Genomic DNA, 18,003 nt, shown 5'->3' with positions numbered 1-18,003 from the left:
CCCACCTAGTACTAGTAGATCATAGCGCAGACCCACCTAGTACTAGTAGATCATAGCCCAGTCCCACCTAATACTAGTAGATCATAGCCCAGACCCACCTAGTACTAGTAGGTCATAACCCAATCCTACCTAATATTAGTAGATCATAGTCCAGACTCACCTAGTACTAGTAGATCATAGCCTGATCCCATCTAGTACTAGTAGATCATAGCCCAGACCTACCTAGTACTAGTAGATCATAGCTCAGACTAACGTAATGCTAGTAGACTATAGCCAAAACCCACCTAGTACTAGTAGATCATAGCCAAGACACATCTAATACTAGTAGATTATAACCCAGTCCCAGCTAGTACTAGTTGACCTGTAGGAATGCTGATGAACTTGTAGGATTGCTACTATGTGGACACGTGTGAAATATTGATACTGACATCGATAATAGACATTACTATCAAATCAAAAGTAAATCATAGCCGAGAGATTCTTTTTGAAAAATTCTGTGACAGTCTCCAGTTATTTAAAGCTTTAGAAATATTACGAAGGCAGTTTAGCTATATATATTTATTTTCTATTTTCAGTGTTAATAAGTCATGGAGGCTTTCATGACAGGATTCAAGGTTTAGCAAACCCACCAATGGTCATAGGTGGAAAAACTCAATCTATTGTAACAAGTCAGGCAGGGCTAGAATCTGTTCCCAATGTTCGAACTATGACTACATCCGCGCAGTTAGCGGGAGTTTCTCCAACTGTGCAGTTGCATCAGACACGTATCCATGATGATGAACTGCTTGAAAAGATAAAAGCACAAAACACAGTTTCTGTTGCTCCCTCAAGGGTAAAGGGAGATGTCTCAAGGTCGACTCACCCCGGTGAGAAAATCTATGAAAACCTTCCTCATCAAACAAAAGTAAGATCTCACTCACCTTCTAATCAACATCAATCGGTTGCTAATCCTGACTATTTCCATCCTCCAACCATATATAGTCAAATGAAGCCGACAAAGAGTTCACGGGGTCAAACAGGCATGAGAGAACATGGTCTCCGCCATTCTGCGCCCGGAAAGCAACTAAACAGTCAAATAAGTTCTGGGTTTTCGGCGGATGATCGGATGTCAGAGCATTCCCAGCCAGTCTTCAATGCCACTCTCATATCTGAACAAATGGTAGAACCTCTCAGCCAGTCATCATCAATTGAAAATTTGAACAGAGCCTCAATTTTGTCTAGTAGTCTTGGTAGAGAGTACGACTCCGAAACAGGAAGTACCAAAGAGGAACCATTAAAAGTTCCTAATTCGGTCAAACTTTTGGAGCCTCCAAAGGAGTACGTTCCATTTCTGGAGTCGGTGAGTCTAAAGTAGTTGTCTTATTTTTCTATTGGTTGATTTAATGTGCTAAATTTCACCGCATGAACAACACTGGTTGGAGCATTTTTCAGTTTCTATTTAACACTTTGTAGCCTGGGCCCAAGATATCTTGAGGTCCATGATAGCTTGAGGAAATGTTTTTATACCTGATCCTATGCCTAAGTAAACTTGGCTTCATACATTTTCAGTATAAATCTTAAGTTTCAAATCAATCGGGCTATTAGCCATTGAGAACTGGCCAAAATCCCTATGGTCCGTCTAACCGACCAAGAAATGAAATATGGTTGCCAACAGAACATTAGCGTCAATTAGCATACTGATTGAACTCTCAGTAATGAAAGATCAGAAACAGACAAAGCTTGTAGCTTTTCCTGAGCAACAAGAACTTTACACTAAAACTAAATGTATTTGTTTTTCTATTTCAACAAACATACAAACTCTATCTGACTTGATGTACATCATGTTTTTTCAGTTACCTTTAAAACAACGCATCTATAAAAGAAAAGGAGAAAAAACTATTACTAGATTTGATTTTTCTTTCATTGAGTTCTACAAGCTTAGAGTTTAATATGACGTTTAGTTCAAAAGGAGTTGTGTTCTCCTAAGTGATTTCACTCAATTGAAAGTAGTTAATACAGTCTAGGATCAGAGGACCTGTTTGTGTATACAAGGTTAATCTTCAAAGTGTTGAGAAATGTTTCAGGAAAGTAGTTGGGGGTCAGATGACGGAAGCTCGCTGCACTCTCAATCTTTCCGAGTCACGGCTGCTCGAACCAAGAGAAAAAGTCAAAGAACACATAAGCTGGGTTTTAATAATCAGATGAAACCTGCAGCAGGTGCTCATGTGACAGAGGGTCAGGAACTTGGTAAGGCTCTGTTATTTCTAATACTAATATCAATAAGCATTGCTGAACAGGAAACAGAAAACTTGAGTTGACAGACTGAACCCGTAGTGAAAGACAACATCTGATGGAAATTTCACCACAAGTACAATCACGAATACTTAAGTTTATTACAGCCATTAGTTAATTCTAGGAACAGCAATATACTGACCCGGGTCTATATAAAACTGGGCCATCCAAGGGAAAACAACTTCTATTTTGTTTTGAGGTCGTTCTTATCCATTATTCTAATGATAGCATTAACTTTGAAACCATTTGATTTTATGAATTCTATTATAGTAAAAAACATCATTTTAAATAAACTTTCATTTTTCTTGTAGAGAAAGAGGGAGCAGAAAGCCGCAGCGTTGCAAAGGATGTATCATATAAAGGACTTGGAGATGATATACTCTCTATTACAAAAATGTGGAAAAATCTGCCTTCAAATGACACTTGGGATGGTATGTCATAGCAGTTCATCAGTTGTTCATTTAGAAATTTACTCATTGCTTAGAGCTGAGCTGAAATCAATATGCTTATCATTTTTTTCGTAGACAAAAGACGGGCATTGCTGGGCGACCCGATCATGTCGTCAATAACAGAAAAGATGGAGGCTATACTTCACTCTCCTACTGAACCAGAGAGGTCAACACAGACAAGATCTCTGTCTCATGAAAGTGCAGGTTAGTCTGAATCTAGTTTAGGTTATACTGTGGCAGGTCCTTAGAGTGCTGCTTCGCTGCCTCTCAAGCTAAACTCAATCCGACGCAATTAGTTTTTATTTGAAATGAAGCAAAGGATAACACAAAACATAACAGGAAAATAGCGAACTGCGATGGCATCTAGCACAATGATGTACCCGGAGAGATCTCATTGGCTCTACGGAGAGCTATGCTGGCATCAGCTAATCTGATAGTACAGTATATAACTTATTTAATAAAATACTTTTACCTATTGTGAGCGTGAGCTTCAGTTGGCTCTATGGAGAGCTACGCTGGCATCAGCTAATTTGATAGTACAGTATATAATTTATTTGATAAAATACTTTTACCTATTGTAGGCGTGAGCTTCAGTTGGCTCTACGGAGAGCTACAATAGACCAGCTAATCTGATAGTATTTAGTTTTTTATCCATTGATTCATCTGTTAGCAGGAATAGAGCAACCGTCTCTTCAATCGCCTCAAGATCTAGGACTAGTTACCAGAGAACCTGGAGAGGGCTCCTCCGATGATTTGGATGACAGTATGGATCTTAGGTTAAAGAAACTTCATCACCAACAGATGAACGAATCACAGGCAGAGGATAATAAGGATAAGCGCTTAGTTGGCCAATCATGTTCTTCCATCTCAACGAATTTGTCGAAGATTCCTAAGCTCAACTCTAAACACCGCTCTGGCATGCCCATACGTCATAAGAAGTCCTTGACAAACGCTCCTCCAGCAGCCGTTTCTCTCAGCACCCATGATGCCAGTAATCCTTCTGAAGATACCAAAGAAGAAGGGGTTGAAGTTATTGATGCTCCTTTTACTGAGCGTGACGTGTCAGAGGATTTATTTCAAGCTAAACGCCTGTCGATTGCAGTAAGTTGTCTGCTCACTCATGTTCGTATGGTTTCGTTTTAAATTTTGATTATGTTCTCTTTCATCTCATTTTTATAATAATCATCTGCTTTTTGCTTTCTTCTTCTTTTTTAAGTTTTTGTTCATTTTTTTACATATTTCACCTAATCTGCATTTTCCATTCATTGAAGCAAATATTTGGAACTACAGTAAAATGTCGACTTACGACCGCGTTTGGTTCCGGCCGGCTATAAGATGAATTGGATGTATGTCGATACTATATATTCTGTCAACTCTGATACAACTGAAATGAATTTAGTTTACTAAACACATACTTGAAAAAAGTTTTAGTATGGATTTTAGTAAACTTTAAACTTTTAACTACGATTTTATCATGTATCTGTTTGCAAAATCGTTTTTACCATATCGGATAGGGCTGAACTCCCATGGCGAGCAACATATCTCTTAATAACATCTATAATCAGTACACAAATTGCCAAATTTTAATTTCGAGAAAAATTATTGTTGATACCGTGGGGCAGACAAAACCACAGTCGTGGTCATAAAGTCAGGTGCACGTATGTCGCGCGAATAGGTTGCATGTCGACGACTTACTGTATATTTTTTTTGTATAAAAATTAAATAAAAGATACAAATGCTAAGGCAGGTCAAAATTATATCAAAGCATGCAGGCATGATTTATTTGAGTCTAATCGTACAAAAGGCTATCTGCACTTGAACAATACTCAATGTGATACAAGCATACACATTCCTATGCACTGCAGCCTTGTTGGATGAATGTATTAGGTAAAACATGTTATATATATATATGATGCTCAACTAGGAACCTACCGGACAATCTAAGCCTAGCTCGGCTAGAGATATGAGTGACAGTGAAGAGATCAGTGATGATAGTCTAGAAGGAGCAAACAACTCCAACAAACATGGTAAACAAGCTAGTGATTCCACTAGTTCATGTTCTTACAGCTATGAATGTCAATCAACATTTCTATACCATGGAATTTTGATCAGTTTAAGATAGAAAAGAATATAAAATAACACATGCATATTAAATTTTGAAGAACATAGTTTTGCCAATTTTGACATTTTTATAGAAAACTGGCACAGGTATCTAGCATTGCCAAGTGGAGGAAAATATAAAAAACAAGCAAACATGTTATAACAGTGTTTTTATTTTACTTGGAAGCAAATGTGCAATTTGAGTTATGATAGGACTACATAGTAATAAGCTAACATACTTTTTCAATAAATGACATCAATTTAAATTTGAAATTTAAATTTAAAATTTAAACTTGAAAAGTTGAACTCAAGATTTAAAATTTCAAAATGTTGGTTTGTTGGTTCTAAACCTTCCTCTGGCTTTGCTGATCAAAAACACCGGTATATTTATTATATTTATATTATATTAATATTATATTTATATTTATATATATATTATGGTTTGCAGTTTAAAAAGAGTTGGGACACAAACAAACATTCTTGCCATTTATATATTTGGACTATTAGGTGAAAAAGCGTGTTAGTCATTTATATATTTGGACTATTAGGTGAAAAAGCGTGTTAGTCATTTATATATTTGGACTATTAGGTGAAAAAGCGTGTTAGCCATTTATATATTTGGACTATTAGGTGAAAAAGCGTGTTAGTCATTTATACAAAGCTTCCATGGCATGTTAGCCAGCCTCTTACCTTACTAGCTTTTTCTATGTAGCTGACCTTGATGATTCTGATGACTCTGACCACCAGCTAGCAGAAGAAACAGGAATACAATATTTATCAGGTAAAATCTTTATCATTTCCTAGAGTCTCAAGTTCTTTACAGGTAGTGACAACTTCGAGTAGCGATGGACTTTGAAACTGCTCCAATAATCAAATAACACAAGTCTTTAGTAATCACGAGAGCCTTGTGGCAGGGCGTTAACTGTGAGCCGTTGAATATGGACGATGGGTTAAGTGAGGTTAAGGCAGCTTTCCTCTCCTCAACTCTCACTCTGTATCTTCCTTCCTAGTTCATGTGCTTTCTATGATTAATTCTGTACGTAGTGTTTGCTTGTTAGTTGGTTACTTTTATTTATACCTTAAAATGTCCAAGAAAAGAAAAGTATGCCTCCTTAAGCATCAATAAATATATAAACAATATAAAAAACATAATATAAATATACTATATACTAGCCAAATGCCCAGCATTGCATGGGGATAAAAAAACAGCTTATAAACAGTGGCAGGTAATGTAGTTGCCTGCTACTTGCTATTAGCCTGGCACAATTCCAATGGCTAATTTGAGTAAGCTAGTCTCCGTATTGCTAAACTCACTAATAAGAACCGTGAGACAAGTTTTAGTGATGTTGCGCGGCACACAAAACCGTTATGTATATTTTAATCCAGATAATGACTCAAAGCGCCTTATGAACCGTTTGCATCGAGTCTAGGTTAATGAGTTAGCATGTCGCTGTCTGAATGGAAGATTCCGAGATCAAATCTTCTGCACTACAGATTTTTTATTGCTAAATTTTAATCACTAAAGCTGGACAAACACCAAATGACGAAAATGACAGACAATGACAAAAATTGAGATTTAGATATATAGATATACATATATGTATATATGCGTGTGTATGTGTATATATACATACATATACATACATGTACATATATATGATAAAAGGAGAAATAATAAAAAGTAAGGATCACTGTACTTACTGTAGTGCACCACTGTAACTATTGTTGAATGATGACGAAATAACCTTTGATATAGCTCATTCACTTTTGATATTTTAGTTTGGCCTAAATTTTTAAAACGTTGAAAGATATGGCTAAAATATTACATGAAACATAAAAGATGAAAAAAGTAAAAGATACCATATTGCTGAACTTTGACGAGATTGCCTAGCATATTTAACAATGAATACATTTATGCATGGAGTTTTTCTGACCAAGTTACCGTTGTTAAATGAGGTCTGCCTGTATATGTACTTATTACTATTTGAACTTCTCCGACAGAGACTTAGGGCTTATTTGGTTTGACAAGAGCTCATGTCTATGGATGAATTGTCATATTACTTGAAGACTATCACAGAATGAAGACAAGGTCTAGACAGCGAGCACCAAATAAAAAGAAAATATCATTCTCTTCCGATGCTCGAAAGCAGCGACCGGGTGATCTTCTGACCTCTGGGCAAGAAGGCACGTTGCTGTCTGTCAACCCCTTCATGACCTCTTCACCTTCTCCAGAACAGTCACCCTCTCAGGAACTGCTGTCCGTTAACCCCTTTCTGTCATATCAGGAAGGGCCTGTCACCACCCCTGAATCAGATGCTGAAGGCAAAAAACCAAGACTAGGGATACTCAAGCGATCAGATGAGAATGCTGGCAGTCAACTGAGCCTAGGTATGTGACGAGCTCTTCAAATCAAACATAGAGGTATTTGGTCCGCTCAATTTGTTGTAAATAAAGGCTAGTTTACTACCCAGTGAATCAAGTTCTGGTCAAATCTTATCTTATCTGAACAAAGGTGATTTTGCTCTTCAATAAAAGTCTATCTTCTTTCCAGCTGTCAAGTTTTATGGTAAATGCTTTAGATGAGTGAATAGTCTTCTGATGTTCTCTACTTTGAGGCCTTCCACACTAGAAACCTTTAGAAACTTCCAGAACTCTTACCTAGTTATTGCACTTACAATGGATTCTTATAAACGCACTTTTTTCTCTCAGTTTTGTATGCCGTGTAAATCTCCGCTAGATGCATTACTATCTCTTCAAAACTCTTTCCAAAAAAATTAGTTTAACTTGAAAAAAATCTGTTTGCAAAATCAGATTTAGTTTGGTTTGTCCCACAGTAGTTTAATTTAGCAGTAAAATCTATGGTTAGGTGTGCAACCGGTTGCCATTTGGTCACAGAGTAAACAAGTGTTTGTCATGCCATGCTGGAACAAGTGCTTGCTTATAATGTCATGATAAATAAACCTCATTTTGTCATGCCTCAGTTAATCAAGTCTCTCAGAGCCACGCTTTAAGCAAGCTATTGTTTATCATGCTGTGGCAAAGTGACGATTTGCTTGTTATGTCACAGCCTTAAAAATTATATTTTTGTCATGCCACAATAAAAACTGCTGTTTGCAATTTGACAGGAAAGCAAACAGTTGCTTATTATGACATGCTATGACAGATTGAGCACATGTTTGTTGTGCCGCAGTAAACTGACTATTGTTAAGCCACCACAGAGTAAGCACCTGTTTGTCGTGCCACAGTAGAGCAGCTAGCTGTTTGTAAAGCCTCAGCAGAAGAAACAACTGCTTAGCTTGCCACAATATGGAAAACTGTTTGTACATCACAAAAGTGTTAGCACTTGTTGGTCATGCCATTATAGAGTAAGCACCTGCCTAACATGCCATAGAAAGTTCAATCATATCTTCAGTTCTAACAATGCCATTCGTAGCAGTTGCTTCTTGTCCTATGTATGATCATCAGCCAAACCATCTTTTTGTGTTTTCATTGCTTATGCTATTTATCTTTTTGCACATTCTATCAGGTTTGATGCTCTTACTTAGAGGTCACCTCTTTCTGACTCTATTCTTAGGCACATGCTCAGAGTTTGGATCACACATCAGTTTGGCCAGTGGAGATAGTGGAATGTCACGAGCTGGGAGTTTTCCTCTCCTAACAATGTCAGATGGCTCAAAGAAAGACTTTAAGATTACCTTCAATGAAACCGATACAGAAGATATGGGAAATCTCTTTAGAGTTGTGCGAAAAGTGAGAGCATTTTCCTTTTTAGTTACAAGTGAAATTGGGCTTTAGCTAATTTTAGATTAGCTGGAAATACAACTGTTCACTTCGCCATCCTTGCATTAAACCTTTGGTAGAAAATTTATAATCAGACTTTGTTTCTGAGTAAACAAACTAGTTTTTAAAAATTATCAATTCATTTTATGTTTACTATTTTGGAAAAAATAAAAAGCGCCCTGTTTTATCTCTATGAATTCTCATCCATCAAAGATTCTTTACAAAATGACTAGATTACATCAATAACAATTAATTTTTTGCTGTTGGCGTTGTGGTTGCCATGGTTTTAGTGATGGTGTACCTGAGTGTTAGATCGATAGTTGAAATCATAAGAACTACACTCTGATTCGAAGTCACTAAGGTCGAAATTCGACCGATTTTTTTCCGATTCGTCAATACAGTGGTTTACAACTTGATCTGAAAGTTTTTTGCAAATGTTTTCATAGATGATTAGAAAGATTTTCAAGAGCATCATAAAATGTATGAGATGCTATTGCTACGGCGTTTCGAAGTCTGTTTTCCAATTTTAAAGTTTTTCGGTTTCTTCTCCAAACTTTAAGAGCAGCACAATTGAAATAAACAATACATGTAACTTTATTAGTCTAATGTGTTTTCCTCAAAGTAGTCTTTTGCTTAATTTCCTCTAATACTTAATTTTTAGAGTAGCCAAACTAACGACTGCCTGTCCTGACATATTTGTGTTAAACCATCAAGGTTGTCCTTTTGTAAGCTCACCCTTTATAGAGAGAATTGGCTTAACAAAATCTTAGACTAAGATCCTAGAAAATCGTTGATTAGGATTTCAGTGCTCTGTGTTTTATAGACTTAGAGATTGGAGTCAGTTTTTTTTTGTGAACCATTTAAAGTCACCTGATCTGCAAAAGTGTAAATTACAGGCGAGGTCAGAAGGTGCTGCCAGTGAACCTGAGTCAACAGATAGCGATAGTGATGACGATGCCACCCCTATTGCTTGCAAGAACTGTCAGCTAAAGCAGCCATTGTTCAAAGCCAGACTCATCTATAAGATGTGCCATGGCTGTTACACCTATTACTGCAGGTGAGTTGTCAGCCCTTGCCTCTAGAAGAGTTCACTGTTTACTTTTTATGAATCAGCATAGCTAAGAGTTGCTTGCCCATGCATATGACCTTTTACTTGAGTAGTCCATTATACATGTATATGGAGGTGTCTATTATTAGCAATATTGTGGATATATAAAAGTTGTGCTCTTACTGAGCAGTGGAGAGGATTTAGGAATATAGTTGACAACTTGCGTCATAGAGTATTTGTCTACACTTGAACCTTCTAAAGGCTGGTTCTAAAGGCTGTATGTTGGGGTTGTCCTCTCTGTGGTTATTCATCAACTATGTGCACTGTAAACCAATGATATATACCAACCCGGGTATGTCAAGAAATGTCGCAGCTGTCAAAATTTCCCGATAGTTCACCGAGCGACCACAACAGGCTGTGCACAACATCAGCAATGATGATTGGCTTTCCCAGATTGCCCTATCTATATTTTCCTCCGTGATAGTTTCTGCGCGACTACCAGTTCATCGTTTCAGCGACCACATAGCGCAATGAGAGCCCTGTCGACTCTTCACCGATGCAAACACGGATGGGCCGGTGATGGCGTAAACATCGTTATCACTGACAATCAACAGAATATCGAGGAATTGACACAGACATCCGGTGGTATACTGTGATCCAGCCTCTGGTGAATGCGCACTATTCGTTCGATGCTACTATTGGACAAAGCATGTTAGAGCCGGAGTTGGTTGGTTGGTGCTGGTTGAGCTGGCACATAAACTATCCAATGACTCTAAAAATGGCCGATTAGTGTTTGCAAACAGATCGCGACCGTCAAAACTATACACAGGCTTTAAAGCAATCAGTTTTATTGCTAACGCGATAACACTTTATGCTATTTGTTAAAATGTAAAACTTGAGTTAGTATTTATTTCAACTTGCAACGTAATCTCCAGCCGCGCATAGTATTTATATAATAATGCTGTTTTATAAATCAGTAGATATGAATGCAGCTTTTTTTCAGATAGTTTAGTTCTACAATGTGGGTATAATATTAAACAATACTTCATATCTTCGTTGTTAATTTTGAAAAAGTTTTAAAAGTAGACTCCAAAATATCTGGTGCGACTGGTAATAGTAGTGAAAAATAAAATAAACAGTCTTTTTTAATTAAAGCAAGAAAATATATACAATATGAGCGAACATTTTTAACAATACAAGAGTTATGCAGTTTAGCATTTATAGTTTTAGCCCACTAGTTGGCCATCACGTCATCCATATAAAGATATGTATAGATGGCATCTGTGAAGTTACTACTAGCCCCCTTTAAACCACAGAGCTTCACTCTGCAGACGGTGCCATCTAGTTTCTACAACAGTGCGTTGTTAGAGATTTTAGAATATCTCTTGTCATTCTCAGCTCTATATTTTAGCTCGGACTGCCGGAGAGAAGATTGGACAGCGCACAAGCCTCTCTGTATTGTCAGCCGACTGAGTTCTCTGGCTAGGAAGATATTCAAGTGCATTATGACAGACCAGGAGTTGCTTCACCACTGCTCACGTTTCGCCAGAACTGGGTATCTCTGTGAAGGTTTGTGGAACAGAGAAATATGAAGTTAACAACCTTGTCAGATTTTTTATATCGTTTCTTTGACCAGAAAAAAAATGTATTTTATTCAAACTCTTTTTAAATAGTAATGAATACGAGTCAACTTCTGCTTGCTATCGCTTCTAAATACGAGGTCTAATTTCCGGCATCTGTCTGTCAAGGTTTTATAAAGCCTGGCAGTTTTATAAGTAAAAACAATGAAAGTGAAACAACAACAAAAATTTATAAAATTGCAAGTTAATAAAATTAGTTAATAATATATAAGGCAAGTTAGTTTAAATTCTACCAAGGCTAAAATAAAAGGAGTTTCACTGAGTACTTACATTATGTCTCAACTTCTACTTCAAAGTCTAAATTTGGTTCTAAGTCTAAGTTCACACATGTAAGATATAAAATAACAAAACTAATTTATTATTATTATTTATTATTTGTATTTTTATTATTTGTATTGCAATGTGTTTGTGTTGCTGCTAATGGTATTCAATTTTATAATGTACTAAAAACTTGTTATAGGTTTTTTGACTTTGAAACAAATTAAATAAATTTCCATGTATTCTTATGAAAATATTTGATCTAACATAAAGCTGTTTTAACATGAAGGATGCCCTGGAGAAACTTTATTTCATATGTAGGGGTTTGATGTATTGTAACTCATTTAAATGAGAATTCATTGTTCAAAAAGGTATTATGGATAAAGGTTCAATGACATCTTGTTGACCTCTCGATGACCTCTCAATAGCTTTTATATAGCCAAAGTATTGACATTTAATCTTGTTAGTCCGAGGTCATCCCGACTGTGTTTTGCTGCACAGGTAGGGGCGCCGTAGTACTTTCCTTCTCATCTCCCCGCAAGGCTCAGCTTTTCTTAAGCAATGCTAAACAGGCTAAGGAATCAGCACTCTATCTATGTGTCAAGGACTTGCAGAAGTTTAGCTTTGACGATAAGAGAGACAAGGTATTATCATTGTTGTTATTATTTATTATTGTCATTCATTGTATTATCTGACGAGAGACAAAGTAACTCTTTTACTAAACCAAGCTATGATTGGCTATCGACACATTCACTAAACCAAGCTATGATTGGTTATCGACAAATTCGCTAAACTATTCTATAATTGTCATAGCCCATTTTTAGCTGCCTACCACTCACATAGTATCTAGCGAAAATAGGCTCTTGCGGCACTACATCTAAACAGTAAATGTTAATTTTGGAGTTGCACTCTTCTTGTTTGTTGAGAGTTATTTGAGCAAGTGTACAAACTATATAAATGTATTGTAATTTGTAATTTTCCCTTAGGATCAACTCATCTCAAACTGTAAACACTACAATCCAGACGAAAAGTTTGTCCTCCATCTTGCAATTAAAATGACAAGAAGTCTTTCCGGCCAGGCTGTGGAGCCTCGCATCAAGGGGAGAGAATTCCACAAGTGGGCCAGACTACGGCTGAGTGAGCGACACAATGTCGTGCAGGTAAAAAATAAATGTAGTGCAGGTATAAATAGGCATCATAGAAACTTCATAGAGTTCAGTAATAACAGAAGGCTCACTGAATACTTAAGTTTTTATTTAATGAAAATTTACAACTCAAGATTTAAAAAAATTGTTATGCTGTCTTTTTAGCTTGAGAAACAGAAAAATAGATTCTATAATAGCAAATATGAAGAAGGCACTTTGTTTCAACTAGTAATGAAAGTAGGCCAGTGATTGGCTCAATAGCAAAAGTAAACTCATATCTTGAGAACTTTTTCCAAGCCTCCTCTTCTTAAGGGGTGTGCCGGGAGTTGTTCCCCCGCTATTGACAATCGTGGCTTGTCTATGGATGATTTATGAAGCCTACTTGACTTGAGTTTCTGCGTTTTGCTGTCTGCCTGGACATTTCTCTTGAGGATTCGAGCAAGCGCCTCTCGCTCTGTAAGAAATTATCAATTTAGTAGGCAGCAAGGTCAATTGTGGGTCATCAAAATTTGTTTATTTTGCTCTTCCTTCAGCCATCTAAATATATGGGTATTATAATACTAGCTGTTAGTTTTTACTGCCGCCTGTGCCCACTCAAAAGAATTTTATGCAACTTAGATAAACGTTGGGCAGAAACTTTGCTTACAGCTATCACGCGTTCATTACTACCTCCCACCTGGCTGCCCTTTATACGAAGGCTATCATAAGACACTCCATTAATCACTTTAGGTTCTCAAGCTAACAATCAGGTGTTTTCAAGAGTAGCAAAATAGAAATGCCAAAAGTGAAATAGCTGACAGCTCAACCTCCAACTGGAGCGTGTTGAGACAAGGTTTAGAACAAGCCAGTATTATGAGTTTGTTGTTCACACAGAGTTCTACTGTAGTCTGTAAATGACCAACAAATATTTTGTAGCTGTGCAACAGCAGAAGAATATATGCTGAATTGAAACAGCAGTGAGCAAAGGACTCATTTTAAGCTGCATGCTGCCTAGTTAGAATAGTTTGTAGCAGAACTATACTGTTGGCAGCAGATAGACACTGTTGGTAGCAGATAGACATTGTTGACACCAGATAGACACTGTTGGCAGCAGATAGACACTGTTGGCAGCAGATAAACACTGTTGGCAGCAGATAGACACTGTTGACACCAGATAAACACTGTTGGCAGCAGATAGACACTGTTGGTAGCAGATAGACATTGTTGACACCAGATAGACACTGTTGGCAGCAGATAGACATTGTTGACACCAGATAGACACTGTTAGCAGCAAATAGTCACTGTTGACTGCAGATGGACGCTGTTGGTAGCAGATAGACACTGTTGACAGCAGATATACATTGTTGACAGCAGATGGACACTGTTGGCAGCAGATAGACACTGTTGGCAGCAGATAGACACTGCTGGCGGCGGATAGACACGATTGACAGCAGATAGACACTGTTAGCAGCAGATGGACACCACTGGCAGCAGATAAACACTGTTAGCAACAAAAAGGCATTTCTGGTAGCAGAACTTTACTGTTCTGTTATTTGTCTAGATGTATGCAGCAGCGTTATGTTTGCTCTAGGAAAATCATAAATTCATTAGGTGTTCAAATGTACCTCACTGCTGGACTGTGCATACTGTGAGCTAATCGAGAAAAACACCAAATGATAATTAGTAATTTGATGAATTTGCTTTCCTTGACAACTTTTACGCTGCATCGGTATCGTAACAACTGATTTAGTTTCCATTCAAACTCTATCTTCTGCGACTGCATGGACAACGTTTACAGTTTGAGGAGTATTTGTGACTACAACTACATAAAAAGAAAAGAAAAACTGGGGATTAAAACTCGAATTGCTTGCAACTAGCTAACAAAGAATTTAACAGATCAGACTGAATTGAAGTGTTTAGGAGACTAGATTAAAATCCATTTTTTTTCATCTTGATGTAATGTTTTAGTGAGTTTAATATACCTAATGCAATTGTTTTAATGTTATATGGAATTTACTTGCAGGGTTTATTAATATTTTGATAGCTGTAAACACAATGTAATCAGGATACAAACTATTCTTATAAAAATGTTCGATCAACATATCGATCAACATAACGACAGTTGCAACGTATGACACAAATATGAAGACCTGTTTACATGAAATGTTGATGTTTGATATGCAAACAGGCTAAAATTTTTACAAGTTGAGTAAAATATCTCTTCTCATACATCTTGATGACCTCATCACGACAAATCTACTATTCAAAAAATCTTTTCCCAGCATGCTCACAACTCAGCTTAATTGTTATAGTCACAACACGAGGTACACAATGCAGAACTTATTTTTATTTTGCTCCCAAATACTATACCAAACAGGCAAACCTTCTGCAGTTTCCGGAGCCTTAAAGCAGCATTCTACTGGCCTAAACTGATAAGTGCAAATGACGAGAAAGAGAACTACGAACGTCCATTTCTTCTCCATATCCCAGCCGTAGTCGCTGACTGCCTGACACCCAATAGTCCGAATAGTTATTGGACCCGAGTGCTTGACGCCTCGATAAGCTTAACAAAAGGGAATTGAATGGTCGCTGATCCTGTTAGCATTGCGATTACAAAAACGGATCGGGTTATTGGAGAAAAACAAAGTTGTATAGAAATCTGTTATGTTGCTAGTGCGGTGCCAGTCAAAGCTGAAAATCTGTCCTAGTACAAACACTGTATCTTGTATAATAAGTTGGCAGGCAAAACAATGATGCACAAGTCCTACTCTAGCTTCAGGAACCCACCTCATGTTTGATTGAGTCAGAATTACTAGTGGCTGATATTACTAGTAATTGATATTACTAGTAGTCGATATTACTACTAGTTGATATTACTAGTAGTTGATATTACTACTAGTTGATATTACTAGTAGTTGATATTATTAGTAGTTGACATTACTAGTAGCTGAGATAGTCTTGCGGCTGTTCACAGGGTGAGAGATATGGGGAGGAGGACACTTTGATACTGACGGCCCTCTCCAGTGCCCCGGAGCAAAATGGAACGGATCACATAGATCTTAAATCTAGAGAAGTCTTCTTTGCCACAGTGGTCACCAAGTTGCGCAAAAGAGGCATTTCTCTTCGACATCAGGTATATTTCAATTAAAAACACGTTGGGTGTCAAGCCTATAAAGGATTGCATTCGCTTTGAATACTCGACAACTTTATTTTGAAAAAAATGTTTGAAACATTTAATTCACACCATTTTAATGCCAAACAGGTTTCAAGTTATTTGATGACATAAGAGAGTGGTTTATTTGGCTTTTCAAGTGGCTGATATGCAAAAGCATTCACCGATTTACCTAAAGGGTAGCAACACAAAAGCATTTTTCGATTTACCTAAGGTGTAGCAAACCCAATAAGGCATCATTACCAAATGGAATTTTTCTGGTGTGTTGAACTCAAGTTCTGACATGCTTCTGAACGACTCAACAAAGACAACAGAAATTTGTCAGTTGATTTTATTAGAAGCTTAGCCACACTAGCGCAAGCATGCCTCTCATGTGCGTATGATGTTAGCAAGATGTTAGATGTCTGCTTAGCTTATTGCAAGCAGACACTGCGTGTGCTTTTGAAGGCACAAAAATTTGCTCCAGGCGATCGTGGGTAGATATTTCTGAACCCAGTGGTGTGAACAGCTCAATAACTTCAGATATGCCCAGTTTCAGACTGCAATGTAAGGTACAATGCCAACAACAATTGTTATGTTGTATCTTGTACAACATAACAATTACTTATTATGTTATCGTCATTGGCCTTCTTGGGAATTAAGCCCTGACCTGTTGTTTGAAGGCCATGGTTTCTAAAACATTATAAATTACCATTAAAAAAGAAACCATTATAATCAGAACGGTATTGAAATTTGACTGTCTTGTAGGTGTCATTGTATTTTAAGAAAACCTTTCTTATAAAACCAGTCGTAACGGTGTCTGAAAATGACAACTGTTCAAGTTCACAAGTGGTTCCTGTTGAACTATGAATGCAGAAAGGAACTTAGTTGATGAAAATTGGTTTTTAGACCAGTCTTTAAAACTTACTAAAACAAGATGCGTTCACTCTCAAGGCGTTGCAGCTCATATACAGAATGCATATGTGCCATCTACCACCATCACAGCTTTCCATGCCTTGTTGGTCTGTTGCAGATAATGGAACCATGATTGAACAACCAATAGCATTTGACGGCTATTAGAATTCCAAAAATGTTAATTAATTTTGTTGCAAAGCACCTCACTTTTTAAGCTCATTGCTGAATTTTTTATTTGTTTTAAATTTTTTTATTATATTGTTTACATAGTTATATAAGTTTAGGTAATTCCAACAGAACAGCTAAGGGGTGACCTAGTTTAGGCATCGGGCTACAACGAAATTAAGACTATAGACCGTTTAGGCTGCGCTGGTGATCTGATAATGTGGAAGTTCCTTGTAATTTTGCTTCTCCATGTCTGTTTTTGTCGCACGCGCAGCTGAAATGTAAATTAATAAAATATTCAACTTTACCTTAAAATTATAAATTTGGTAAAAACTTGGAAATGATTATTTTCCAACTACAATTCCAAAATCATGCTTTTTAAAGGCAATCATGCAACACCAAATAAAACCTGCTTCTTAATTGGCTATAATTATGTTGTAGTACCCGGATGTGTACAACGCCCTCTGCCATTATGTGAAAACAGGAAAGGTCTTCGCTCCCATCTCGCTCTTTGCTTTCAACCTCCACACACAGAAAAGGTTCATGTGCTGCATCATGCCCTACAGTGACCCTGATGTGACATGGGGCAACAACCCTCACCTCTTGGAGGATCTTGACCTCGTAGTGACTTTGTAAAATATATTATGTGCCTCTATCTGTAAAAATGTCTGCGGTAACTTCTATCGATAATACTCTAACGCAAATTTTCTTACAAAGATGATTTTCACCTTATTTTTCTGTACTCGTACGTTATGCGTTTTCAATTTTCAGTGCATGACATATTTATATTTTTTATTAGTAGGATGTTTTTGTTTATAAAATTTCTGGTAAAGATAATTTTTCCTCTAGTAGGGGTGTTTACCTTTCTTGCCACTATATCCATTATTGATGGTATGTTGTATTTCTTTTTACCTTACCAACATACCCAGCTACAAATACATGTACTACTATTTAAAGACCTTGGAACATAGCACACAACTACAGTCCCGATTATAAGAGGTTTGCAAAGATGACAATCGACAAATGGTCAGAAATTCACACTTCCTCCCATCCAAAACTCCTCGACTTTTTCCTGTCCCGACTTGTATTACCATCATATCTG

The 18,003-nt window shown here is 37.1% G+C and overlaps 1 protein-coding gene across 1 annotated transcript; it reads left to right on the top strand.

Moving 5' to 3' along the window:
- The first annotated feature begins 631 nt into the window (after positions 1-631).
- On the top strand, positions 632-17,817 carry LOC137397956 (uncharacterized). Its single transcript, XM_068084051.1, is given in 15 exon segments — positions 632-1,339; positions 2,064-2,214; positions 2,583-2,702; positions 2,796-2,953; positions 3,402-3,821; positions 4,645-4,747; positions 5,533-5,601; positions 6,888-7,208; positions 8,395-8,570; positions 9,497-9,657; positions 11,060-11,217; positions 12,048-12,190; positions 12,533-12,706; positions 15,645-15,803; positions 17,343-17,817. Coding segments are annotated over 15 exon segments (3,216 nt in total). The 3' UTR covers positions 17,538-17,817.
- The last annotated feature ends 186 nt before the right edge of the window (positions 17,818-18,003 follow it).

Source organism: Watersipora subatra, chromosome 6 (assembly GCF_963576615.1).
Source record: "Watersipora subatra chromosome 6, tzWatSuba1.1, whole genome shotgun sequence".
Lineage (NCBI taxonomy): Eukaryota > Metazoa > Bryozoa > Gymnolaemata > Cheilostomatida > Watersiporidae > Watersipora > Watersipora subatra.
The sequence above is the reverse complement of the archived record's forward strand: the minus strand, read 5'-3'. Positions and strand labels throughout refer to the sequence as shown.